Here is a 27,432-nt window from a genome sequence, read left to right as displayed (position 1 = left end):
GTTGCAAAGATATTTTGACAGTCTTAAAGCAGGTATATTCCATAAGCATTGCATTTCATTGTTCTAAATTGTTAATGATTTCCATTATCCAAGGTTTTCAAATGAGAATCTGAACAGATAGTACCTACATTGATGGAATAAACATGATTACTGGAGAGCTTTTTGGACATTGTGCTTAATATTTTTGTTTTAAAATAGAAACCTACAATTATACAAGCTTTGCCATGAGATAACAGCATGCTTTCCCCTCATATTTCTGCTTTCAGGCTCAGTTGAAGATAGTTTTACAAAGATGGATATTACTAGAGCCAGGATGTTTAGGCATTAAACAACTGAAATAGGCAGGCAAAAAGGCATTATAAAATTGCAAGAAAGGCACAAAAAGGCATTTATTGACAAAAAAAAAGGCATAAAAGGCACTTATTTCCACCACCAAAATATGGTTAAAAATAATAATATAAAGGTATACTACATTAAATGACCAAAGTTGCCTGGTTGCACATAATTACTAGCATTTTTTTCAAATTATCTGGCGTTAAAATATGTCGTCTGCCAGACAGAATATGCTTCAGTTGTGAAAAACGTTTTTCTACTCCAGCTGAGGTCACTGGTGCATAGCCGAAACAAGCTACAGACACTATATTCATATTGATATCTTGTGCTTTACAACTACCTTTGAGAACTTTAGCAATGTTCTGTAGTTCTTCAAGAACTTTGTTAGCTAAAACCACCCTCACATTTTCCTTGTATGTCTTTACCTACATCGCCAAGAACTTTACGAATATCGTCAGTTACTTTGTTGAAAACCTGCAAGTTATTCCCTAATGCTTCGTCACGTTTCTCAAGGGAAGTGATAGCTTGTGGGATGTTTGCAAAATTGGAAGCAACAAACACAAGATCGCGGTGGAGGGACTTTTTCTGCATGATTTTACTGACGATCCCGACTGTAGCAGATTTTTCTTCTTCAAAACAGTTGACGATTTTGTAACTTTTCAAAGTTTGCAGCATAGTAGAGTACAGCAGAGAGCCATGTACCCCACCTAGTCAAAACGGGCTGAGGAGGCAGCGGAATCTCGGGTGCCATTTCCTTCAACAACTGTACATGTGACGGTACTTTGAGGAAGATTTTCTTGACATTGGAAACGACGTGACCGACATTTGGAAACAAGCTATGTCTGTGCTTGTCAATTCTATGAAGTCTTTGAGCTAAGCATGTCCAATGCAACATTTTGGGGAATAAAACTTTAAGTCACAAACTGAAGTACATTCTCGTGTTTTATACTTTCTGGCCAAATTACAGCGAGTGAAGATGTAAACAGCTGAGCAATAGTTGAGCTGTTTGACTTCCCCAATACTTCGGATGTCAACAAATACTCCTTTGATGGTTGACCTGCTTCCAGTGTACCGATGACCATATTGGCAACATATCTCCCCACAGCATCGGATCTCTTGCCTATTGGGATCCATATTTTGTTGCATGCAACTTCATCTCTAATTTTCTGCACAACAATGTTGAAGTTGCTGTCAACATAATTTTTCCATAATGATGACTCGCTTGGTATATGTTCCTCTGTGTTTTTCTCTAAAAAACCTCAGATATTTGTTTTCACATTTCCACAGTGGAATTCCAGCATCAATGAATGCCTTGCACAAATCACTCGAAAACTCAGATTATTTGCTTGGGTAGTCTACACCCCAGCGGTATCAACATTGACATCTCTAATTTTAGATAGCCCTTGTCTTCTCCCTCCTCCCCTCCCCCTTCCCAGCTCTCCTTCTAGTCCTACTGTCTCCGCCTCTTCCTTTCTTTTTCCCGTCCCCCCCCACATCAGTCTGAAGAAGGGTCTCGACCCGAAACATCGCCTATTCCTTCTCTCCATAGATGTTGCCTCACCCGCTGAGTTTCTCCAGCATTTTTCGTCTACCTTCGATTTTTCCAGCAGTTCTTTCTTAAATAGATCTTGGAGAAAACTGAACCAGCGGGCAGCGGCACGAACGAATGAACAACCGACGGTGGCGCCCCGGGTTTTGCCCCAGTGGTGGAAGTTTTCTTGTAAGTTTTAGTATGTTAACACGTTAATAATAACATTAATATTAATGTGTTAACATAGAAAACGTCATTGTAATCACAGTACAACTAGAGAAAATAGCATGGCTTTTAGCAAAACGGCAAAGAAAAGGCTGATTTAGGCACTCAATTGTGAAAAAGGCATTAACCTGGTGAAATCATTAAAAAAGGCATGAAAAGGCACATGGCATTTATGGCAAAATCCTGGCTCTAGATATTACAATAAGTTTAATAATCTTACCTAGGTTTCACACAACCTTTTTTCCTTTTGAATCTATCGCAACTCTTAGGTATAAAGCAAACCAATCTCATTGTGAAATATTACTGCTTTCTTTTTGACAATTAGAGACATATCTGTATGGCTCATCAGTCACCTCCTTTCAAAACACACAGGCACTTTGATCAATGGCCAACAATGATTTTATGTGTGTGGTAAAGTGTTCTGAAGAAAGCTCAGATAAAAATCACATTTTTTCCATTAGGAACTAGAAAGATGATTTGGTTGATTTACCAACAAATACAAATTGGGTGAAAAGTGATATCTGAACCAAGGTAGAAACCATGCTGACCCTTTTATCTTCTAAATAACTGCACAAAACCAGGTTTACTGGCATGTAACAAACTTTAAGCAGCTTTTATGGAGTGATCAAGAGCACATACCTTAACCATAAAGACAATGTGCAACTCCCTCATTGTACTCAAACACCTACAAATGTTGAAAAATTATCTGCAATAGACCATAAAAACAGGACCTAGAGCTCTTAACAGTCTGATGTGGGAGTACAAGTTCAATTAAAGTTTTCTATCTCTGTGGTAGGCACAAAGATTACCCACAAAACCATAAAAACACATTAAAAAATATATTATATATAAATACTGTGACCCAGTTGTTCAAACTGTTACAAAATGCCACATTGTTAATGTTTTGCATTTAAGATTTGAAGGTGAAAAATTTAGAAAACTGAAAAAATACATTTAAAAAAGCTATATGCAGGTCCACCACCGATTTTCAGGCATTCTTGGTTCCAGAGCCTTTCTGGGATTATTTGTTTTGTCAGAATAACAGAGATAGCAGCATCCAAGAGGAGTCCAATGGTACCGGAAAGGTACACCTAGGCAGCCGAGGGGCAGTATATTGGCCCGTAAAGTTGGCCTTTGGTTGTCTTAGTTTCAGTTCAGTTTACTTTAGAGATACACCGCAGAAACAGGCCCTTTGGCCCACCGAGTCCGCACCTACCAGCCAACGCATGGGGGTCATGGGGCGAATGTACAAATTCCGTACAGACAGCACCCGTAGTCGCGATCGAACCTGGCTCTGCAAGTGCTGTAAGGCACCAACTCTACAGCTGCGCCACCATGCCGCTAAGTCAGCTGTGGGAAGGGATCTGCCGACTCCAGGCCAGAGTCCCAGAGCCCCGGCCTCCTCACCCGGCCAAGGCTCCACATTGGGGGGGGGGATTTCAAGTGCGCTCTCTTAATTTTATCCGCATTAGTTTAGTTTATTATCACGTGTACCAAATACAGTAAAAAGCTTATGCAGCGTGCTAACCAGTCAGCGGGAAAACAATACATGACTACAATCGAACCATTCATGGTGTACAGCTACATGATAAACGAATAACGATAAGCTAGTAAAGTCCAATCAAAGATAGTCCGAGGTTTAGAGGTGCCGGACCACCAGTTGCTAGATAATCGGTGGTGGACCTCTATATGCTGGGATCTAGTTATTCAAACTGTTGTTTAAACTAATGGCCAAAGTGTTCTTCTACAAAACAATTAGTGATCTGAATGGGCAGAAACATACCTATAAAATTCTTTGTACTGGAGCTTAAGATCTCCTTCTTTCCCGAAGAAGTGCACCAACAATGTTGTGTTCATTTCTTTGTTAACTTCCTAGAGCAAAGAGAGAAACGGATTAGTCAACTTGAATCCAGTGCTCCCCAAAGTGCTCAATGGTCAACACTGGGAACAATCCATTTCACAGTCAGATATACATAGCAAAACTCCATTAATCTGGCACACCCAATAGTTTGGTGCTGCTGGATGGGTAGATATTCAGAACTTTAGGACGTAATTGCATTAATACTTTAATACACTTTTCATACAGATTGATGAAGATGTTACATCATCAATCACAAATCTTCCAGTGAGCACGGTAACCTTCAAAGGAGTGTGAGAAACGGAAACAGCGAGTGCAGTTACAATATGAAGGAGGAACTGTAGATGCTGATTTATACCGAAGATAGGCACAAAACGCTGGAGTAAATCAGTGGGTTAGGCAGCATCTCTGGAGAAAAGGAATAGGTGATGTTTGTGGGTTGGAACAGAAATGGTGTGAAGAAGGGTTCTGGACCGAAACCTACTCCTTTTCTCTGGAGATGCTGCCTGACCTGCTGAGTCACTCCAGTATTTTGTGTCTATCATCGTGCAGCTACAATGATTTTCAGAGCCAGGTGATTTTCCAGGGAAGGCAGGGATCGGGGCCCCAGACGCACAACCCCGAGGCAGCCTTCATTGTTGCGGGTGACTTCAATCACTCCAACCTGAAGACTGTACTCCCCAAATTCCACCAACATGTCTCCTTCCCCACTAGAGTAGACAAGACACTTGACAAAGTCTACACCAACATGGCTGAAGCTTACAAAGCCATCCCCCTCCCCCACCTTGGTCAGTCTGATCACGTCTCATTGTTCCTGCTCCCTAAGTACTCCCCACTCATCAGACGGGTTAAACCAACTGTGAGGGCAGTTAAAGTCTGGTCAGAGGAAGCAGACTTCACACTTCAGCAGTGTTTTGGAAACACTGACTGGAAGGCGTTTGCAGCCCAGGCCACCCTTGACTCTCACACGGACATTGATTCCTACACATCCTCTGTTCTGGACTTTATAAACTCCACCATCAATAGTGTCACCTCCCTCAAACAGGTGACCATATACCCGAATCAGAAGCCATGGATGAACAGCGAGGTCAGGCTACTTCTGAGAGCACGGGACACCGCTTTCAGGTCAGGCGATGCTCGAGCCTACAGTTCATCCAGGGCTAACCTGAAGAGGGGCATCAGGAAGGCCAAGCACTGCCATAAGCTCAGGATTGAGGAGCACTTCAACAACAACTCCGACCCCCGACGCATGTGGCAAGGCATCCAGGCCATCACGGACTACAGACCCTCCAACATCACCCCCACATCCAGCGACGCCTCCTTCCTTGAGGAGCTTAATCACTTCTATGGCCGCTTCGACAGGGACAATCTAGAGACAGCCATCAAGGCTGTGCTACCTGCCGATCACCAACCCCTCACACTCACCCCCTACGACGTGTACGTGGCACTGAGTAGGACTAATGCACGTAAGGCTGCTGGCCCTGACGGCATCCCCGGGCGCGTGCTCAGGGCCTGTGCTGCGCAGCTGACAGACGTCTGGACTGACATCTTCAACCTGTCACTTGCCCAAGCAGTTGTCCCCACTTGCCTTAAAACCACCTCCATCGTGCCAGTGCCAAAACACTCCACTGCGGCAAGCCTCAACGACTTCCGCCCAGTTGCACTTACCCCCATCATCACCAAGTGCTTCGAGAGGCTGGTCCTGGCACACCTCAAAAGCTGCCTACCCACCACACTGGATCCCTATCAGTTTGCCTACCGCAAGAACAGGAGTACGGAGGATGCCATCTCAACGGCACTTCACTCCGCCCTCTCCCACCTCGACAACAGAGACACTTACGTAAGAATGCTGTTCATCGATTACTGCTCAGCATTCAACACCATTATACCATCAAAACTGATCACCAAACTCGGTAACCTGGGCATCGACCCCTCCCTCTGCAACTGGATACTGGATTTTCTAACCAACAGACCCCAGTCTGTGAGGTTAGACAAGCACACCTCTTCAACCCTCACCCTGAACACCGGCGTTCCACAGGGCTGTATGCTGAGCCCCCTCCTCTACTCCCTCTTCACCTATGACTGCACACCTGTACATGGTACTAACACCATCATCAAGTATGCAGATGATACAACGGTGATTGGCCTCATCAGCAACAACGATGAGCTGGCCTACAGGGAGGAGGTCCAGCACTTCGCAGCATGGTGCGCTGACAACAATCTGGCCCTTAACTCCAAGAAGACCAAGGAGCTCATTGTAGACTTCAGGAAGTCCAGAGGCGGCACGCACACCCCCATCCACATTAACGGGACGGAGGTGGAACGTGTTTCTAGCTTCAGGTTCCTGGGAGTCAACATCTCCGATGACCTCTCTTGGACCCACAATACCTCTACTCTGATCAAGAAGGCTCATCAGCGTCTCTTCTTCCTGAGGAGACTGAAGAAGGTCCATCTGTCTCCTCAGATCCTGGTGAACTTCTACCGCTGCATCATCGAGAGCATCCTTACCAACTGCATCACAGTATGGTATGGCAACTGCTCTGTCTCCGACCGGAAGGCATTGCAGAGGGTGGTGAAAATTGCCCAACGCATCACCGGTTCCTCGCTCCCCTCCATTGAGTCTGTCCAAAGCAAGCGCTGTCTGCGGAGGGTGCTCAGCATCGCCAAGGACTGCTCTCACCCCAACCATGGACTGTTTACCCTCCTACCATCCGGGAGGCGCTACAGGTCTCTCCGTTGCCGAACCAGCAGGTCGAGGAACAGCTTCTTTCCGGCGGCTGTCACTCTACTCAACAACGTACCTCGGTGACTGCCAATCACCCCCCCCCCACCCCCGGACACTTATTATTATTTATTCAAATCGTTTGCTATGTCGCTCTTCCAGGGAGATGCTAAATGCAATTCGTTGTCTCTGTACTGTACACTGACAATGACAATTAAAATTGAATCTGAATCTGAATCAGTGAATGGAACAAAGCAGGTCATGCCCTGTTAGAAAGAAGTCAGAATCAGCATATGGTGAGCAAGTCATAGATCCAGCTCGCCTAACACTTGCCAGGCTTTGGCCAGTCCCCACCTCTCTATACCAGCTATCTCCCCCCCTGCCACAATCAGCAAAGAAAGGTCCCAACCCGAAACATTTTCTGACCTGCTGAGTTTCTCCAGCACTTTGTGTTTTGCCCAAGATTGCCAAATAGTGGCATAGCAGATTATCGGTTTTACTGTATTTTAATTTTTAAACAAGGGCTCAATTTAAAACATTGTTGCCAATGAAATGTCCAGGTGTAGTATTTCAGTCAAATATTGAATGATATTTGGTATAATAAATTATCACATGGATTATATCAAGTCAAATTATTTGCTCGTATTCAACTATATCCTTGCAACCATCGAAGCACAAACTGCAAAATGATTCTAAACTATGCCAACAGACTGTTAACGTCCACAGTGGTTATCAGATCCACTTAATTTTTAATCAGTAAAGTAAAGAAAAACTCAACCTGTAGCCACAAAAGTAAATTGATTAAAAGTCATTAAATTGTCTTTTTAACTTTCCGTATCTCTCGTCACAAGAGATTAATATGAAAAATATTTGTGTAAAAGGTCAGCCAGTAAAAAAATAATTTACAATTTGTTATGTATAAGCAAGTAGTATTTATATTTTCTGTGAAACATTCCACATAGTTTTGAATGTTGCACAGCAGCACTCACAATCTTCCTGAATGTTCTTGCCTATATGTTTCATCAAAGTCCCTCAATGTTATAAAAACACAAACCCAATAAAAGAAATATACATAAATGCAATATTATTTATTTTTAAACATTTTCAAACTCCAGATTACATTTAAAATGACAGCCTGGATCTTGCTGGTAAATATCAGCGGTTTTGTGTAAGTGTTGCCAAACGCTGAAGTTTTGAACTATAAAACAGTGAAATCACAAATCTGTCAGTTCCCTGGACTGCTCAAGTCCATCTTGCATTTATGTTGGCAAAATTGCCTCTCTGATCTGACCCAGATCAGATTTCACTGGGTTTCTGAGTATTATGTCAAGGGAAAGGTGGTGAATTATTTGTCCTTTAGGTATTTTGTTGTTGATTAAAAAAAAGTAATTTTTCAATATGTTTTAATCATTTAATTAAAAAAAACCTTTCAATTATTTACTTCTGAATGTCAGAGACATTTAAGAACCATTAAAAGATAAAGGTGTGTTTGGGTGTGGGTCTCTCTGGTACAATGTCTTGTTCTACCCAGGCCATTCCACAGGAGTCAAGGTCGCTTCATGCCTACAATGGAGGCACTCTGCACTTACACTTGACACACAAGGACAAGTGGAGACCAGCGGGGTTGAATCTGAGTGCCAAGATCTGACTCGTTGTGAATGTACACCTTTGCTGCCCAAAAGTTTCACTTCCTACTGCCATGATTTCTGGTCTTTTTATTCTGTTCACATCTAATATATTTTAGAATCCTGATAATGGCAGTTCCCCATGTAAAAAATCCCAGTGACCCCATAAATACAGTGGTGACATAGGTCCTACAAATCTCCTCCTCATCTCTGGAAATACTATAGAAGATCTATTACAATTTAGAAAATGCTTGATTCCCATTCCCAACAGATTAATACATCACTGCATGCTTAATATTAGCGCAGTATCAGACACATCAGATAGACAACAAGGCTCCTGAAATGCTCCATGCGACATGAAAAGGTATTCAGAAAGATGCATGCATGTACATATTCACACGCATGCATACACGTGTGTGTGTGTGTGTTCATGTTCTTGATTCAGACTTCTCTGGTCACAGACCAGTGATCATGAACATGATCTGCATCCATATTAGGTGCTCAATATTATCAATGCCTGTGAGGTAAAACAGTAAAATAATCTGGCTGCAGTGATGTATTAATCTGTTGGGAATGGGAACAAATTTGGAGCTTTGTTGTACTGTATCAGGTTTTCATGGTAACAGGGAAGTGTTTGTGATTTTGCCTGGCTGTCAATTTCAGTGATTCTTTGAAATGTTGCCTAATTCATTATAAAACATTCCTATGCAATTATGAATGACATCTGTGTTTACCACATAACGCGATGCAAATATGTCCAGTTAGATTGAAAACACTATCTCCACTGTTTATTCTTTGCCTGCATAGCCTGCATAGTCTTATAAACCACGACAGAGGATTTTGAGGCCCCTTACCAAGCTAGTGCTTTCCACTTATAATTCTTAAATCAAATAGCAACTGACGGATCACCCAGCAATATTTTGTTAGAACAAATGATGGTTCCATTGCTAGATTTATATTTTGATCATTTAAAAAATACAGATGATAGTCATAGATCAAAGCATTCTTTTAAATATATCTTAGATGCAAATACTGATATCATTTCTAAATATTTGAAAATATAGTTTAATTATGAAAAGCAGAATCAAATCATTCTGGCAGATCACAAAAATTTAATTTTCAGAAACATTACGTGTAATTTAAAATAATAAGCTTTAATCTTGGAAAAACGTGGAAATATTGAAGATCACAGATTGACTGATTATTTGCAACAGGCTAGGTCATCTTGTAAATCTCCAAAAGGCATCACACCTACTTGTGCTTCCGCACACCAGAAGCTCTGATCTGAGAATGGCTAAAAAAGTTTAGTTTTTCATGGACCAGAGAAAACTATGCTGTTATAGCAACATTGTTATTGTCCATGACAATAATGCCTGTCACAGATTGCTTAAATGGTTTTGTTTCAGAAATAGGATCATATACCAGAACCTCACAAAGACAAACTCAATTCCTTCAGTTTAGTTTAGTTTGATTTGTTGTCACGTGTACCAAGGTACAGTGAAAAACTTTTGTTGTGTGCTAACCAGTCAGTGGAAAGACAATACATGATTACAATCGAGCCATCCTCAGTGTTCAGCCACATGATGAAGGGAATAATGTGAATAATGTTTCGTGGAAGATAAAGTCCTGAAAACCCCCATCAAAGATAATCCAAGGGTTAAAATAATAGGTGACTCTATCTACCCACTCAACATGTCCCATTGAAAATTTAAAAGCGCATCTCAAGGGTTAGGTTGTCTTAAAAAAAGCTTGGTTTGAGAACATGATTAAATAAAATTCAAATTGTGCATTTGGAATTGAAACTCCGGCAAGTGAATGCTTTTCCACTAACACATTGACTCCATCAATACATTTCAGGACTGGCCAAGCTAGATCAGAGCTCTCTCTCCCTGGCAATGTCTTTAACATCTTTATTATTCAAATTCCTGGACCATTATCAAAAGACAATTTATGATTTTACTTTATGTGTTTATGTTATGACTGTAACACTCTGTTATAGCGATTTTAAATAAAGATCAAACCAAGTCAGTAATAAACTGCAGTGAATGTCAAATAACTTCAAACCACCCAGAATTTAATGCTGGATGAGCAGACTTTCAGTAAAATGAATGCAGGGAAAATGATGTGCGATTAACCCATGCCTATTAGAAGGAGTTGATGTTGCCTCGCCATTATCTTGAATTTAGTGACCACACAATGATAACTGCACAGTTTATTTCTCTTATGTATGACCGCAATGTCCAATGTTTTGTCTGCCGTCCAACACAGCCAGCTAGTCGATCAAACCAGCCCATTCTTCTTAAAGGGGAACTTCAGTATGGACTTTGGAATAAGATGGAGACCAATACACAGGTTTTGGAAGTCATGAATGAACTTGATGAGAGTAGTGTGGAAGGCCCAAAAGCCGTTGAAGGTGTACAATTCATCACCACATTAAAACAAGCTGCCAGTTAGTATCTGTTGTTTAACATATTCATTTTCCCTACCTTTGAACTCCGCTCCATGGTGTTTCAGAAGACGCTAGCTAGTGTAGACCATTTAACATACTCACTGTTATTTCCATTATACTTCCGATACACAGACTTGCCATTTGTTGTCACTACTTTTGAACTCCACTGCATGCAAAGTTTAGAGGACGCCAGCAAGTATCGATTGTCAATATATTCATTGTCTTTACCTTGACACATGTGGCACTCAGAAGCCACCAGCTGGTAGGAGAGGTCTTTAGGAGAGCTCGCCTTCCCCTACCCCTACCCCCACTCACCATCAACAACACCAGTCACATCTGTGGAGTTTTATAAGTTCCTTGGAAGCATCATCTCCAAGGACCTTAAATGGGGGGGCCACCATCAACTCCACAGGCAAAAAGGCCCAACAGAGGATGTACTTCCTGCAGCAGCCGAGGAAACACAATCTGCCACAGGCAATGATGGTCCAATTCTATACGGCCATCGTAGAGTCTGTCCTCACCTTATCCATCATGGTCTGGTTTGGCTCAGCCACCAAGCACGACACCCGGAGGCTGCAGCGAATCGTTCGATCAGCTGAGAAGGTTGTTGGCTGCAACCTTCCCCCCATTGACGAACTGTACACTGCAAGGGCCAGGAAGCGAGCGGGTAAGATCATCTCTGACCCCTCTCAACCTGGCCGCAAACTCTTTGAATCACTTCCCTCTGGAAGGCGCTCCATTCTTTCAACATATGACAATCCAGGCATCCTGGGAATTTACCTGGTGAACATGCGCTGCACTCCCTCCATAACAAGAATGTCCTTCCTCAAATTTGTAGACCATAACTGCACACAATACTCTAGGTGTGGTCTCACTAGGGCCCTGTACAACTGCAGATGGACGTCTCTGCTCCTACACTCAACTCCTCTTGTTATGAAGGCCAACATGCCATTAGCTTTCTTCACTGCCTGCTGCACCTGCATGCTTACTTTCAGTGACTGATGTACAAGGACACCCAGATCTCGTTGTACTTCCCCTTTTCATAATTTGACACCATTCGGATAATAATCTGCCTTCCTGTTCTTGCCACCAAAGTGGATAACCTCACATTTTCCACATTAAGCTGCATCTGCCATGCATCTGCCCACTCACCCAACCTGTCCAAGTCATCCTGCATCCTCATAGGATCCTCCTCACAGTTCACACTGTCACCCAGCTTTGTTTCATCTGCAAATTTGCTAATGTTACTTTTAATCCCTTCATCTAAATCATGAATGTATATTGTAAATAGCTGCGGTCCCCCACACCGAGCCTTGCGGTACCCCACTAGTCACTGCCTGCCATTCTGAAAGGGACCTGTTAATCTGTACTCTTTGTTTCCTGTCTGCCAAACAATTTTCTCTGCATGTCAGTACCCTACCCCCAACATCATGTGTTCTAATTTGACCCACTAATCTCCTATGTGGGACCTTATCAGAGGCTTAAAGTCCAGGTACACTACATCCACTGGCTCTCCCATGTCCATTTTCCTAGTTGCATCCTCAAAAAAATCCAGAAGTTTAGTCAAGCATGATTTCCCCTTCGTAAATCCGTGTTGACTCGGACCTATCCTGTTACTGCTATCCAAATATGCCGCTATTTCATCTTTTAGAATTGACTCCAGCATCTTCCCCACCACTGATGTCAGGCTAATTGTCTATAATTCCCTGATTTCTCTCTCCTGCCTTTCTTAAAAGGTGAGATAACATTAGCTACCCTCCAATCCACAGGAACTGATCCTGAATCTATAGAAAATTGGAAAATGATCACCAATGCGTCCACAATTTCTAGAGCCACTTCCTTAAGTACCCTGGGATGCAGACCATCAGGCCATGGGGATTTATCAACCTTCAGTCCCATCAGTCTTCACAACACCGTTTCCTGCCTAATGTGGATTTCCTTCAGTTCCTTCGTCACCCCAGATCCTCTGGCCACTAGTACATCGGGAAGTTTGTTTGGGTCCTCCATTGTGAAGACAGATTCAAAGTACCCATTCAATTCATCTGCCATTTCCTTGTTCCCCATAATAAATTCACCCTTTTCAGTCTTCAAGGATCCAACTTTGGTCTCAACTAATTTTTTCCTCTTCACATACCCGAAGAAGCTTTTACTATCCTGCTTTATATTCTTGGCTAGCTTACCTTCGTACCTCATCTTTTCTCCCCGTATTGCTTTTTTAGTAATCTTCTGTTGCTCTTTAAACGTTACCCAATCCGCTGGCTTCCCGCACATCTTTGCTATGTTATACTATTCTTTTCTTTTTATACTATCCTTGACTTCCCTTGTCAGCCACGGTCGCCTCTTACTACCCTTAGAATCTTCCTTCCTCTTTGGAATGAACTGATCCTCCACCTTCTGTATTATTCCCAAAAATACTTGCCATGGTCAAGCGGAGAACGCACAACGTGCTCCCTACAGACAGCACCCGTAGTCAGGATCGAACCTGGGTCTCTGGCGCTGTAAGACAGCAAATCTACCGCTGCACCACTGTGCCGTCCGAATGTTGCCCTGAAGTTCTATCATCTGCACAAATTTCTGCTCAAGGAAGAAACTCTCCTCCTGCCAAGATTCTGTCCATGGATCAGGACTGACAACATTTATTCGCCCCATCATATCACCACATGTTCTACTATAAAATGATACATTACATATACCAAGGATAGACACGTGATAGATGGAGTAATTCAGTGGTTCAAGCAGCATCTCTGGAGATCATGGATAGGTGACGATTCCCGGTCAGGATCTATTTCATATACCGTCAGCTGTTCATCCATGACTGATGTATCACCCGAGCACTTTGTGCAAAACTCAATTACATACAGTATATTCTTTAATCTAGTCCAACACTAGAGGGCATAACTATAAGATGAGTGGAGGCGTGCTTAATGGAGATGTGCGGGGCAAGTTTTTAACATATGGGGGCCTGGATCGCATTGCCAGGGGCGGTGGTGGAGGCAGGTACAATAATGATGTTTAAGAGGCTTTTGGATAAGCACACGGAAGTGCAGGGAATGGACTTCCATGGTTTGGATAATAAAATGCCTGACACACTTGCAAGACTGCTGGAAAGCAGCATAAATGGAGACAGCTGCTCTCTTTTTGCATTTGGGTTTGGGCAGAGCAATGGGCCTGTCTTCTCCTGCAAAGAAGTAGTGCGCAACCCTATTTTTTTTACTGCAGCATTCATGCTGTTGATCCCAATATACAGTACAAAGGGCCCCCACATGGTGTCTCACTACTCTGGTAATTTATGATTACTGAGATGTCACCTTGGAGACATGTCCTTATCACCACAAGGTTTGGATAGACTATCTTCTCCAAGATTCTGCAATCTCTAAAGATACAAGATGGTCTCCAATGGCTTCCTCAAACTTATTTTTTCACAGAAAGCAGCTTGCCACCACCCATACTGTAACCAATGGGGTAGCAACTTGCTAAGGGAACCATAAGGTTGATTAGTTAACATTTTAGTTTTAAGGTCCTTCGGCCCACTCCGTCTGCGCCAGCCAGCGATCCCCATACGCCGCACTAGCCTGCACACGAGGGATAATTTACAATTTATTTTACCGATGCCAAATTAACCTACAAACCTGTGAGACTTTGGAGTTTGGGAAGAAACCGGAGCACCCTGAGAAAACCTATGTGGTCACAGGGAGAACGTACAAACTCTGTACAGACAGCACCCATAGTCAGGATCGAACCCGGGTCTCTGGCGCTGTGAGGCAGCAACTCTACTGCTGCGTCACTGTGCTGCCGTATTTATATGGCCTTGAAAAGGTTGGTGTATATTCAATGGTTTGAAATGCCTAATGTTGAAACAAGGAACTGCAGGTGCTGGTTTACACAGCAGGACACAAAGTGCTGGGAGAACTCAGCGGGTCAGGCAGCATCTCTGGAGAACATGGATAAGTGATGTTTTGGGTTGGGATGCTTATTTGGTCTTGGGTTTTATTGCTGATGTGTTCAAATTTGGGTGCATCTAGTAGAGCTGTGACCTCGGGTGCTGTCTGTATGGAGTTTGTATGTTTTTCCCCGTAAATCGGTGCTCCGTTTCCCTCCCACAACCCAAAGACGTGCATGTCGGTAGGTGAATTGGCTTCTGTAAATTCTGCCTAATGTATAGGCCAGTGGTTGCACCTGGGGAGAATTGATAATAACGTGGGACCAAGATAGGATTAGTGTATAAGGTTGTTTTGTTGTGTACTCAGTGGGCTGAAGGGCTTGTTACCGTTGTGTCTCTCTCTATATCAGTGATAGAGAAAGACACTGAGACGAAGAGAAGCAAAGGAAACACAAGATGGCAACTCCAAGGGAACAGGAATTGTATTAACTAAAAGTACATGTACATTTTACTATTTTTTCTGTCATATTCAATAGTCCAGCTCAACTTTCCTCTATTTTCAATATTCTGTTTTCCTCATCATTTATGACCTAAAATACATTTTATTTCTTTTTGCCCACGCGGTCACATGAAGAATGTACAAACTCCGTACAGACAGCACCCGTAGTCAGGATCAAACCCGGGTCTCGAGCGTTGTAAGGCAGCAACTCTACTGCTATGCCACCGTGCCCCAGTTTGTTTTGGTGTTTTTCCGGACAACACAAATTTCCCTTGCTTTCTCCTTAAATTGGTTAAGTAACTGTGGCTGGGAAAATCGGTATTGGTCTCTGAAGGTAAAGTCCTGAACTGCCTACATAAGTAGTGTAAACTTATTCTAGGCATGACTGCCTCTGACTTTGTGTTTTCTGCAACTGATCAATGCCTACCTATGGCAAAAAGAGCAAAACTGGGATATGAGATTTGAGAATGTTCAATTAGAAAATTCATTTTATGTACAGCATTCACAATTCAACTCACTTTTCAACACTACTCTGTCTATAAACAAGCACAATGACAAGTAGCACCAACTTGTTTGTGAAACTTGTTTTTTTAAATCTAAATCTACCTAAGGTGTCCCTACAGATTCATTTGAAAGTTGACCTCTGTGTCACCTTGTTTTACCATTGCATTATTACCTCTTTGATATTGTTTCATTTCTCCATTGTCAGCTGTCAGGCAATAACTGATTAGCTGACTTCAATTTTGTACCATTTAACATTGAGTTTTATACAGTCCCTTTAGTATGAATTACAAATTCCAGGGTAATACCACATTAGTTATGAATTCAAACCGGGATGCAAAGGCTTTCTGATGTGGACATCTGCATTTCTCATCTCAGTGTTAAATCTTTCAACAATGATGTGGTTTAATTGCCATTGTGATTCTTTAAAGGTTGAAGGGATAGCATCAGAAAATGAGTCAAAGTTGTAATGCTGTCCTTTAGATGAATATGAAGTAATTGATCATATATTTGCCCAAAGACAATTCGATATACATACAAAACGAATCATATTTTCTTTGATTCATTAATTCCTTTACCTTCAACATTTACAATTCCCATGTAGCTCGAATGTACTGAGAGCAATGCTCTGAGGTTTTGTATTATGATTATTGTGAAATGCAAGTTTAATTTAGTTTAGTTTATTGTCATGTGTGCCGAGGTACAGTAAAAAGCTTTTGTTGCGTGCTAACCAGTCAGCAGAAAGACAATACGTGATTGCAATCGAGCCAATCACAGTGTACAGATACATGATAAAGAGAATAATGTGAATAACGATTAGTGCAAGATAAAGATATAGCCCAAAGGTAACAGTTTTGAACACGTTAAGACTGCGAAGGCAGAAAATACCATGACGGTTGAATTAAGGGCTGGGAGAATATAATCTATAAAGACCCAAGGAACTGCAGATGCTGGAATCTTGAGCAAAACACACAAGTGATGGATGAACTCAGTGGGTCAGGCACTATCTGTGGAGGAAACGGATAGACGACATTTCATGCTGGGACCTTTCTTCAAAATATAATCCATGACAGGAAAGCAGCGTTTTCAGCAAAATTCACCAGCAAGACATTTGACAAAATGGTACGAAGACATGGTCATTGTGATAAAATCAATCTAAGGGGAACATGATTGTTTTCAGCATAATTGACCAAAAAATATACAATTAAGCAGTGATAGAAATATAACATTATGTAGGAATAAAAGCAATCGAAGATATTCAAGAGGTATTCACACAGGCTGGAATCGAACCACCAGCCTTTTGATCATGCGGGAAAGAGCAATTGAGCTGAAGATCTTTACTGGGGCAGTAAGTCTTTACCCAATACAATACAATACAATTTATTTGTCACTTGAACCTCATAGAGGCTCAAGTGAAATGTTGTTTCTACAGCCATACATACAAGAAAAAAAAGACCCAAGACACAACACAATTTACACAGACATCCATCACAGCGCATCTCCACCTCGCTGTGATGGAAGGCAAAAAAAACGTATCTCTCCCCTGCACTTCCCTCTCCCCCCGATGTCAGAGTCAAAGTCAGAGCCCCCGGCGGGCGATAACAATTGTCCCGCGGCCATTAACGCCGCGCCGGGTGATGCAAGGCTGCGCTCCGGGTCTTGTTGTTGGAGCCCCGGGCGGGCGCTGGCAAAGTCCCGCAGCCGTTGAAGCCACGCCGGGCGATGATGTCAGGCCCCGCTCCAGGTCATCCTCGACCCCGCTACTCGGGCGGGAGAAGTCGCCGTTGCGGAAGCCCCGAAAAGCGGTCTCCCAGCAGGGACCCGCGGGCTCCCGGTGTCACTGTCCACCAGACCTGCGGTAAGCCTCCGAATCTCCGAGGGTCGGGTCGCAGCAGCAGCAGCGCGCCACCACCGCTCCTCCCGCTCCGGACTCGGCCAACTCCATGATGGTGAGTAGCTCCGCAGCTCCATGACTGGAGCCCCAGGACATTCCTGCTGGAGGCCGCTCCACGGTGCAGCCCCAACGACAACGGAGACCCGACAGGGAAAGGTCGGGTTCTCCGTGCAGGGGAAAAATTTTAAAAGTTTCCCCCCCCACCCCCCCCCCCCCCCACACACACACACACACACACACACATACCCCATCAAAAAAATAAATAAAAACTACATTAAAACGGGACAAAAAATAACAAAAAGACAGACGGACTGCAGAGGCCGCTACGACGTGAGTCGCGCCGCCCACCGAAAGTCAGGACTTTCAAGCCAAAACAAATAATATAACTTAAAATCTGTTTAGTGTTGGAAACCACTACTTTAATACCAGTGTGTATTAACTTTATGTGGGCAAATAAAACTAATTATTCTACAAATATAATGTAGAAACATAGAAAATAGGTGCAGGAGTAGGCCATTCGGCCCTTCGAGCCTGCACCGCCATTCAATATGATCATGGCTGATCATCCAACTCAGTATCCTGTACCTACCTTCTCTCCATACCCCCTGATACCTTTAGCCACAAGGGCCGCATATAACTCCCTCTTAAATATACCCAATGAACTGGCCTCAACTACCTTCTGTGGCAGAGAATTCCACAGATTCACCACTCTTTGTGTGAAAAATGTTTTTCTCATCTCGGTCCTAAAAGACTACCCCCTTATCCTTAAACTGTGACCCCTTGTTCTGGACTTCCCCAACATCGGGAACAATCTTCCTGCATCTAGCCTGCCCAACCCCTTAAGAATTTTGTATGTTTCTATAAGATCCCCCCTCAACCTTCTAAATTCTAGCGAGTACAAGCCAAGTCTATCCATTCTTTCTTCATATGAAAGCCCTGCCATCCCAGGAAACAGTCTGGTGAACCTTCTATGTACTCCCTCTATGGCAAGAATGTCTTTCCTCAGATTAGGAGACCAAAACTGTACACAATACTGCAGGTGTGGTCTCACCAAGGACCTGTACAACTGCAGTAGAACCTCCCTGCTCCTATATTCAAATCCTTTTGCAACGAATGCTAACATACCATTTGCTTTCTTTACTGCCTGCTGCACCTGCATGCCTACTTTCAATGACTGGTGTACCATGACACCCAGGTCTTATTGCATCTCCCCTTTTCCTAATCGGCCACCATTCAGATAATAGTCTACTTTCCTGTTGCCACCAAAGTGGATAACCTCACAATTATCCACATTATACTGCATCTGCCATGAATTTGCCCACTCACCCAGCCTATCCAAGGCACTTTGCAGCCTCCTAGCATCCTCACCACAGCTAACACTGCCCCCCAGCTTTGTGTCATCCGCAATCTTGGAGATGTTGCATTCAATTCCCTCGTCCAAATCATTAATATATATTGTAAATAGCTGGGGTCCCAGCACTGAGCCTTGCGGTACCCCACTAGTCACTGCCTGCCAATGTGAAAAGAACCCGTTTACTCCTATTCTTTGCTTCCTGTCTGCCAGCCAGTTCTCTATCCACATCAATACTGAACCCCCAATACCGTGTGCCTTAAGTTTGTATTCTAATCTCTTATGTGGGACCTTGTCGAAAGCCTTGTCGAAAGCCTTCTGAAAGTCCCGATATAACACATCCACTGGTTCTCCCTTATCCACTCTACTAGTTACATCCTCGAAAAATTCTATAAGATTCGTCAGACATGATTTACCTTTCATAAATCCATGCTGACTTTGTCCAATGATTTCACCACTTTCCAAATGTGCTGCTATCCCATCTTTAATAACTGACTCTAGCATTTTCCCCACTGTTAAACTAACTGGTCTGTAATTCCCCATTTTCTCTATCCCTCCCTTTTTAAAAAGTGGGGTTACATTAACTACCCTCCAATCCTTAGGAACTACTCCAGAATCTAAAGAGTTTTGAAAAATTATCACTAATGCATCCACTATTTCTGGGGCTACTTCCTTAAGTACTCTGGGATGCAGCCTATCTGGCCCTGGGGATTTATCGGCCTTTAATCTATTCAATTTACCTAACACCACTTCCCTACTAACCTGGATTTCACTCAGTTCCTACATCTCATTTGACCCCCGGTCCCCTGCTATTTCCGGAAGATTATTTATGTCTTGCTTAGTGAAGACAGAACCTAAAGTAGTTATTCAATTGGTCTGCTCTGCCATGTCCTTGTTCCCCATGATCAATTCACCTGTTTCTGACTGCAAGGGATCTACATTTGTTTTAACTAATCTTTTTCTCTTCACATATCTATAAAAACTTTTGCAGTCAGTTTTTATGTTCCCTGCCAGTTTTCTTTCATAATCTATTTTCCCTTTCCTAATTAAGCCCTTTGTCCTCCTCTGCTGGACTCTGAATTTCTCCCAGTCCTCTGGTAGGCTGTTTTTTCTGGCTAATTTGTATTTGCTTTTTTTTTTTTCTGGCTAATTTGTTTGCTTCACCCCCCCCCCCCCCCCAAACCCCTGTCCCCCCTCCCTCTCCCTCCCCCCCCCCCGCCCCCGGCATGGCGAGCCCGGCTCCGTCGAGGCCCAGGTCCGTGAGTGCTTCAGTCGCCTCCAGCCAGGGCCGGGCCGAGTATGAGAACCAGGCTGATTTCCAGGCCCTACCACTGCTCTGCGACCTGGGTAGGTGCTGGGGCAGGGAATGGGAGTGAGGGGAGGAAGATGAGGGAAATGAGGAGGAGGGAGATGGGGTGGTGATGGGCAGTGCCGAGCCCCGCTGTCTACCCGCTGGCGAGGCACACCCTGGATCCCAGGACGGGCAGCGCCTCAGTGGCTCCTGCCCGCAGGCGCAGACATGAGGAGGGGCCCTAACGCACACCGTAGCGTTACATGGAGAGAGGGAGCGCCACAGCCCGGACCACAGCACGGGCGGGGGGGGGGTGGGGGGAGAGAGGGATGGGGAGGAGGAGGGGATGAGGATGAGAGAGGAGGGAGAGGATGAGTGGAGAGAGGGAGGGAGGGAGGGAGGGGGAGAGAGACAGGGACAGAGAGACAGAGACACAAAGAGAGGGAGGGAGGGAGGGAGGGGGAGAGAGAGGGAGGGAGAGGGGTATTGGAGTGCAGGGGTGTTGGAGTTGGGTAGAAGGGGTGGTCCAGGTTGATGGGCAAGGTGGGATAGAGGGGGGAGTAGAGGGAAAGGGGGACAGGGAGGGGTGGATTTGATGGGAGGAGAATAGGCGTGAGTGGTGGAATATTACGTTGGGGAAACGGGTTGTGTTGGGGGAATGGGTGAGTGGCGGAATATTGCATTGGGGGATGGGTTGTGTTGGGGGAACCAGGCCTCCCGTGTGACAGGAACCCAACGGGTCCCACTTTGTCTAGTATGTGATAATAAACCTAAACCAAAAATAGAACCATTGGCTGAACTTAGCAGGCCAAGCAAGCAGCATTTGTGGAGGTTAAAGGTACACGTTAGTATATTGAGTATTTGAAATAAATCAAGTGATCACCTGAATGTATTACACCTCAATTAATATAAACAGATTAAAACACTCCACATATATTGCTTCCAATGGCTTTGCTGGAACTTGAAATATTTGCCTACGTAATATTATAATACTTAAAACCATTACAAAATTAATAGTATTAACAATTGTCGTAGTCCAATGATGTAAAGACATGAATCACAGTATTGTTTACCACAGTTTCTATTTTTGTCAGAAACATTAACAAATAGTTTATTTTTCCCATGCTTGACTTTTATATTGATTGAGTTTCAAGTTCTATAACAAGATGCACCACATGTGAAACAATCATTTTTTTTACAATTCATTGACATCGTCTCATGCTTTCCAACAAAGAAACATCACACACTTCATTATTATTCCAATATTTGAAGTTGCTGGTTTTGTGTCAACCACAAAGCTGACACAAAGCCAAAACCGTACAGTGTATTGTTTTAGCCAGTAAGAGTGATCTTTACCACAAGATGAATCCATTTCCTTCAGTAATTCGTTAAAATGGATTTAAAAAAATACAAATTAATTTTATATTTAAATATTACCTTTTTATAATTTTAGTCAGGGTAGGCACTGCCTACCCTGACCTCAGGTGCCTGGTGTACATGATTTCAATCGAGTGCAGATACAGGATGAAGGGGATAACATACAGTGCAAGTCCAGTAAAGTCCAATTAAAGATAATCCAAGGGTCTCCAGTGAGGTAGATGGTAGCTCAGGACCGCAGTGTGAAGTGTAGATGGAGTTAAAGGAAGGGAGGTTGGTTTGTGTGGTCTGGGCTGTGTCCACAATTCTCTGCAATTCAAACTGCCTGACGTGCTGAGTTACTCCAGCACTTTGTGTCCTTTTTTGTAGACCTGCATCTGCAGTTCCTTGTATCCCCGTGAACTAATTGCTCGCAACTGAACTAGGAAACTCACACAAAGATCCCATGTCAGTTTAAAGAGATGTAAGGGGCATTTATCAGTTAAATTTAATCAAAGGGGGCAGCTGTGTGAGACTCAGGCAGTAATATGTCCTTTACAATGTTTCTTTTAAAATCTTTTTAATGGTTAATTAATTTAGATATTTTAATATGTTTAAATGTGTAGATTATTAGAAACATATTCTGAAGTTAGCATTTTCCGAGCATTTTTAAGAAGTCAAACTGCATTAGCTGGTAAAACTGGGAGTGTGCCTTTACTCCTGATTGTGTGGACTGGCTGCATTGTGAACACCCAGTCTGATGTTCTTCTCCACATAGGTGAAAACAACATGCATGGGCTCCCTGTGGAGAGATCTCCCGGCATTCTTTCTGGCTTGATCCCAGGAGGATAGCTGAAGATGTGCGTCTCTGTTTCTGACAAAGTTGACAATGAATTTGCTGGTTCAACACTGACTTCACAATCTGATTTGTTTAAGAAAGAACTGCAGATGCTGGAAAAATCGAAGGTAGACAAAAATGCTGGAATAACTCAGCGGGCGAGGCAGCATCTATGGAGCGAAGGAATAGGTGACGTTTCGGGTCGAGACCCTTCTTCAGACTGATGTGGGGGTGGGGGCGGGAAGAAGAAATTAACTGGTGGTTTGGGTGGGAAGGGCCAAATTGACCAAGGGACAATCCCTACCCACCCAAACCACCCCCTCCCCTGGTACTTTCCCCTGCAACCGCAGGAAATACTACACTTGTCGCTTTACCTCCTCCCTCGACTCCATCCAAGGACCCAAGCAGTCTTTCCAGGTGAGGCAGAGGTTCACCTGCACGTCCCTCCAACCTCATCTATTGCATCCGCTTTTGCAGGTGCCAACTGCTCTACATCGGTGAGACCAAACGCAGGCTTGGCGATCGCTTCGCCCAACACCTCCGCTCAGTTCGCATTAACCAAGCTGATCTCCTGGTGGCTCAGCACTTCAACACCCCCTCCCATTCCAAATCCGACCTTTCTGTCCTGGGCCTCCTCCATAGCCAGAGTGAGTCCTACCGCAAATTGGAGGAGCAGCACCTTATATTTTATTTGGGAAGTTTACACCCCAGCGGTATTACATTGACCTCCAATTTCTGGTAGTCCTTGCTTTCTCCCTCATTCCCCTCCCCTTCTCAGCTCTCCCACAGCCCACTGTCTCCGCCTCTTCCTTTCTTCTTCCCCCCCCACGGCAGTCTGAAGAATGGTCTGGACCCGAAACTTCACCTATTCCTTCACGATCTGATTTGTTACACTGGACATAGGTTTATGGTGAGTGGGGGGAAAGATTTAATAGGAACCTGAGGGGTGACTTTTTTTACACAAAGGGTGGTAGGTGTATGGAACGAGCTGCCAGAGGAAGTGATTGAAGCAGGTATTATTGCAACGTTTAAGAAATATTTAGACAGGCACATGGATAGGATAAGTTGCGAGGGATATGGGCCAAATGCAGGCAAGTGGGACTAGTGTAGATGGGCAAGATGGGCCTGTTTCCACACTGCATGACTATATCTTCCAAATTAACTCTGCGATTTGGGCAAGTTATTGATCCCAGAATGAGCTCTGTTGCATTCCTTGAACATTACTTTCACAAGAATGAAGATAATGATAAAAAATAGCATCCCGTAAACCAAGCAGAGATTAGAGCCACTCCTGATCCCTTCTTCTCAAAGTTTGGATCTTTTCAAAACTGTATTGTTTCTAATTTAAAAAATCCACCTATACAAAGCACAAACATTTTAATGGGATATCTATATAATTAAAAGTGTCATCTTGACCACTTCCTGTCTGTGCTGTATATTGATTTTAGAAAAAAATGCTACTATATATCGCTATGATTTTTGTCCATCTTACTCACAGTCCTCCACTGAGCAGGCCCCGAGGATTTTTCCCATTGATGAAAAATAAAAAAGTTATGAGTGTTTAAAGAACCGTGAGATCCTCTCGCCTGTCAATCACCATGATGAAGGTAACACCCCTTCCGGGGGGGGGGGGGGGGGGGGAGGGATGCAGGACTATAAAACCCCGGATGCCTGGATGCGACTCGGTCACTCTGCAAGATCGCGAGGGAGAGGCCAAGACTCTCATTCTAAGCTGTGAATCAACTGAACTGTGAGTCTTCCAATAAATGATTTGTTAGCCCTTAATGACAATGCCATGAGTCTGCTGCCCTGTCTGTGCTTGAAACTGCAATGCTTTATTAGGTCCGACTGTGTTTGGAAGGAATCAATGATTTATTAGGTCCGACTGTGTTTGGTTCAAAAGTCCCGCTCATTTCGTGACTTCCGCTTGGTGGACAGGTCACGCTGATTGCGTAATTTCCGGTGAGTGCAGAGGTCGTGCTGATTGCGTAATTTCCGGTAAGTGCAGAGGTCATGCTGATTGCAGAAGTGCCGCTGACTGCGGAAGCCCCAAAATGGAGAGGCCGCGCTCAGCAGTGTGAGTATTCAAGAAAGTTTACTGCCATATATATGGTGTGTGAGTCAATGAGTGTGTGTGTGTGTGTGTGTGTGTGTGTGTGTGTGACTGAGTTTGTGTGTGTACGTGTGTGTGGTCTCAGTGACTGAGCTGCCAGCCCAAGAATCCATTCGGCCCACAATGTCCATACTAGCCCTCTGGAAACTAGTCCCTTCGGCCCACAACACCATGCTAGCGCTCCTGAAAGCCCCCCACCACCCCACTGGCCAACAATATTGGAATTGGTGGAGAGGTGGTATATTGCGTTGGGGGACCAGTCCTCCCATGTGACGCTGGGATCCCAACGGGTCCCACTTGGTGTAGTAATCTCTTATAATTGGATTAGCCATCAACGTAGCAATAAGAATGGAGTCACAAACAGCTGGGGTTGGATAGATACATTATTAATGCAGAATATTTATGATGAGGGTCACAATATTTTTAAATGTTTGAACAAGAAGTTGTTGAATGATGTAATGAGCAAAGAAATAGAGAGAATCTTTACATCTGGTGCTCTATGTTAACAAGCAATTCTGATTCCATGGAAATTCCAAGGTTTGATTTTCTATTTAAATCAGTGCAGCATCTCAGCTTAAAATCTGTAATTTGAGTAAGTGAAGCTATCAGCATTCGTTAAGATGAATGAGATTTACCCACAACTTCTGGAGTGGACACATGTGGAACTAAAGTGGAAGCAGAAGCTGTCCGTCATTTTCTACAAGGAGCCCTCTTGTAGTCTTCTCCACAGCAATCAACCGAAATCAGTGAGTTAATGGGAACAGTTATTCATAAGAAATAGGAACATGAGTAGGCAGTTTGAACCTCATGCTGCCTCCACCATTCAACAAGATTGTGGCTGAAGGTACACAAAAATGCTGGAGAAACTCAGCGGGTGCAGCAGCATCTATGGAGCGAAGGAAATAGGCAACGTTTCGGCCCGAAACGTTGCCTATTTCCTTCACTCCATAGATGCCGCTGCACCCGCTGAGTTTCTCCAGCATTTTTGTGTACCTTCGATTTTCCAGCATCTGCAGTTCCTTCTTAAACAAGATTGTGGCTGATCTAACTTGCCTCTTTTCACTTCCCCACCCCTTTCCTTTACTGATTTAGAATCTATTTATCTTAGCTTTGAATATATTGAATAATTATTATTGTACTACTATTGTCTATTTTGTTGTCTGTTTTGTTATTTTTTAAATTTTATATATACTGAAATGTTTTTGTTATTTATTATGTGTTTTAAAGAGTAATATTCTTTATACATCTGTTGTGCTGCTGCAAGTAAGAATTTCATTGTCCTGTTTTGGGACAATAAATGTCCACGGATGAACACGGAGGGGAGGCTGGCTGGACTATGGTGCCATCCTCACCTTGGTGCCATTTATGTTATGTTGTGTCGTGGACTTTCTGTGTTCGTGCTTTTTTTAAAATTCAATTTCAATTTTATCTTTAATATGTTTTATAATTTATTTATTATTTATTTATTTTTTAATGATTTTTTTTAATGATACTGCCTGTAAGGGAAATTCATTTCGTTGTCTCAAATTGAGACAATGACAATAAATTTGAATACAATACAATACAATACAATAAAAAAACACTTGAGTGTCAAATTCAGCCTCACAATTTTCTGCTATAAGGAATTCAAAAGAGGGACAAACTTTTGAAAGAATAAATTCTTACTTCACCCATTTTTAAGTGGGTTCCCCATAAATCTGAGTGTACCCACTGGTCTTGGATCTTACCCTGAGGGGCAATATTATACCAGCATTTTTACCCTATCAAGCCCCCTCAGAATCTTATATTTTAATAAGATCGGCCCTCAATATTCTAAACCCCAATGAGTGCAAACCCAACTTGTTCATCTTTTCCTTTTAGACAATCCTTCCATATCCAGGATCGGCCCAGTGAAAACTCTGTGAACCATCTCCAATGTTTAGTTTAGTTTATTATCGAAGTACGGTGGAAAGTTTTTTGTTTTGCATGCCATCCATTCAGAGAAAATACTAAACATGAATACAATCAAGTTGTCCACAGTGTACAGATAAAGGACAAGGATCATTTCCTTTTTCAGTAGATTCAGTTGTCTAGGTGTGCTTTCACTGGAGCCTTGTACAGTCGTAGTAACACATGCATACTCCAAACCTCTAAATAAAAGTCAGCATTCCATTAGCAGTCCCAATTGCCTGCTGCACCTGTGTTTCACACAAGAGCACCACCAGATACTCTGTGCTACAGCTGTCCCTGTAATTAAAGAGACAGACTGCAGTCTCTCTCCATTTAAATAATAATCGGCTTTGTTATTTTTCTTTCTAAACTGAATTTTATATGTTCCCAGATTATATTCCATTTGCCAACCTTTGTTAACCCATCATCAACACTGTAAACTGTTTATATCCACTTCACAGATTGCCTTCCCACCAACCTCTGAATCGTCTGCCAATGTGGCCAAAAGGATATTCAACTCATCTCTCTAAATCCTTCATATAAATTGTAAACAGATGCAGTCCCATCACTGACACCTGTGGCTCCCCACTGATTACAGCGTGAAAATATCCCACTTTTCGTTACATACTGTTTCCAACTAGTTAGCCCATCTCAACATGTCCGTTTATATTAACTTCAATAGCTTTTTGAGTGGCAGCTCCTCAGATGCTTTTGGAAAGTGCAAATATATTGCATCTACTCATCCCCATCTATACATCCTGATTACTACCTCTGTGAAAAATAAATTTGCCAGACTTGATTTTCCCTCCGTCAAACCAAATGTTCTGCTGATGTCGCATTAGTAATTCATACTGACATTTTTCCAACAATAGCTTTTGACTAATTGGCCAACAATTATCTTTTGTATCTCCATTCTTTCTGAGGAAGGTGTTTGCATTGGCTGTTTTTCAATTATTCGCTATTTCTTCACAATCTAAGGGCTTTGGAAGATTGTAAAACCGCATCTACTTCTTTTGGGATCCTTGGATGTAAACCAT

At 43.1% G+C, this 27,432-nt stretch overlaps 1 protein-coding gene across 3 annotated transcripts in view; it reads right to left on the bottom strand.

Moving 5' to 3' along the window:
- Positions 1 to 27,432, bottom strand: part of micu2 (mitochondrial calcium uptake 2) — a 285,685-nt gene that overhangs the window by 22,759 nt on the left and 235,494 nt on the right. For all 3 annotated transcript variants that reach the window (XM_055636971.1, XM_055636973.1, XM_055636972.1), the window contains exon 9: positions 3,873 to 3,961. In XM_055636971.1, the coding sequence (XP_055492946.1) occupies positions 3,873 to 3,961 (89 nt within the window). The remainder of the gene's footprint in view (positions 1 to 3,872; positions 3,962 to 27,432) is intronic.

Source organism: Leucoraja erinacea, chromosome 6 (genome assembly GCF_028641065.1).
Source record: "Leucoraja erinacea ecotype New England chromosome 6, Leri_hhj_1, whole genome shotgun sequence".
Lineage (NCBI taxonomy): Eukaryota > Metazoa > Chordata > Chondrichthyes > Rajiformes > Rajidae > Leucoraja > Leucoraja erinaceus.
This window is presented reverse-complemented; position numbering and strand designations above follow the sequence as displayed.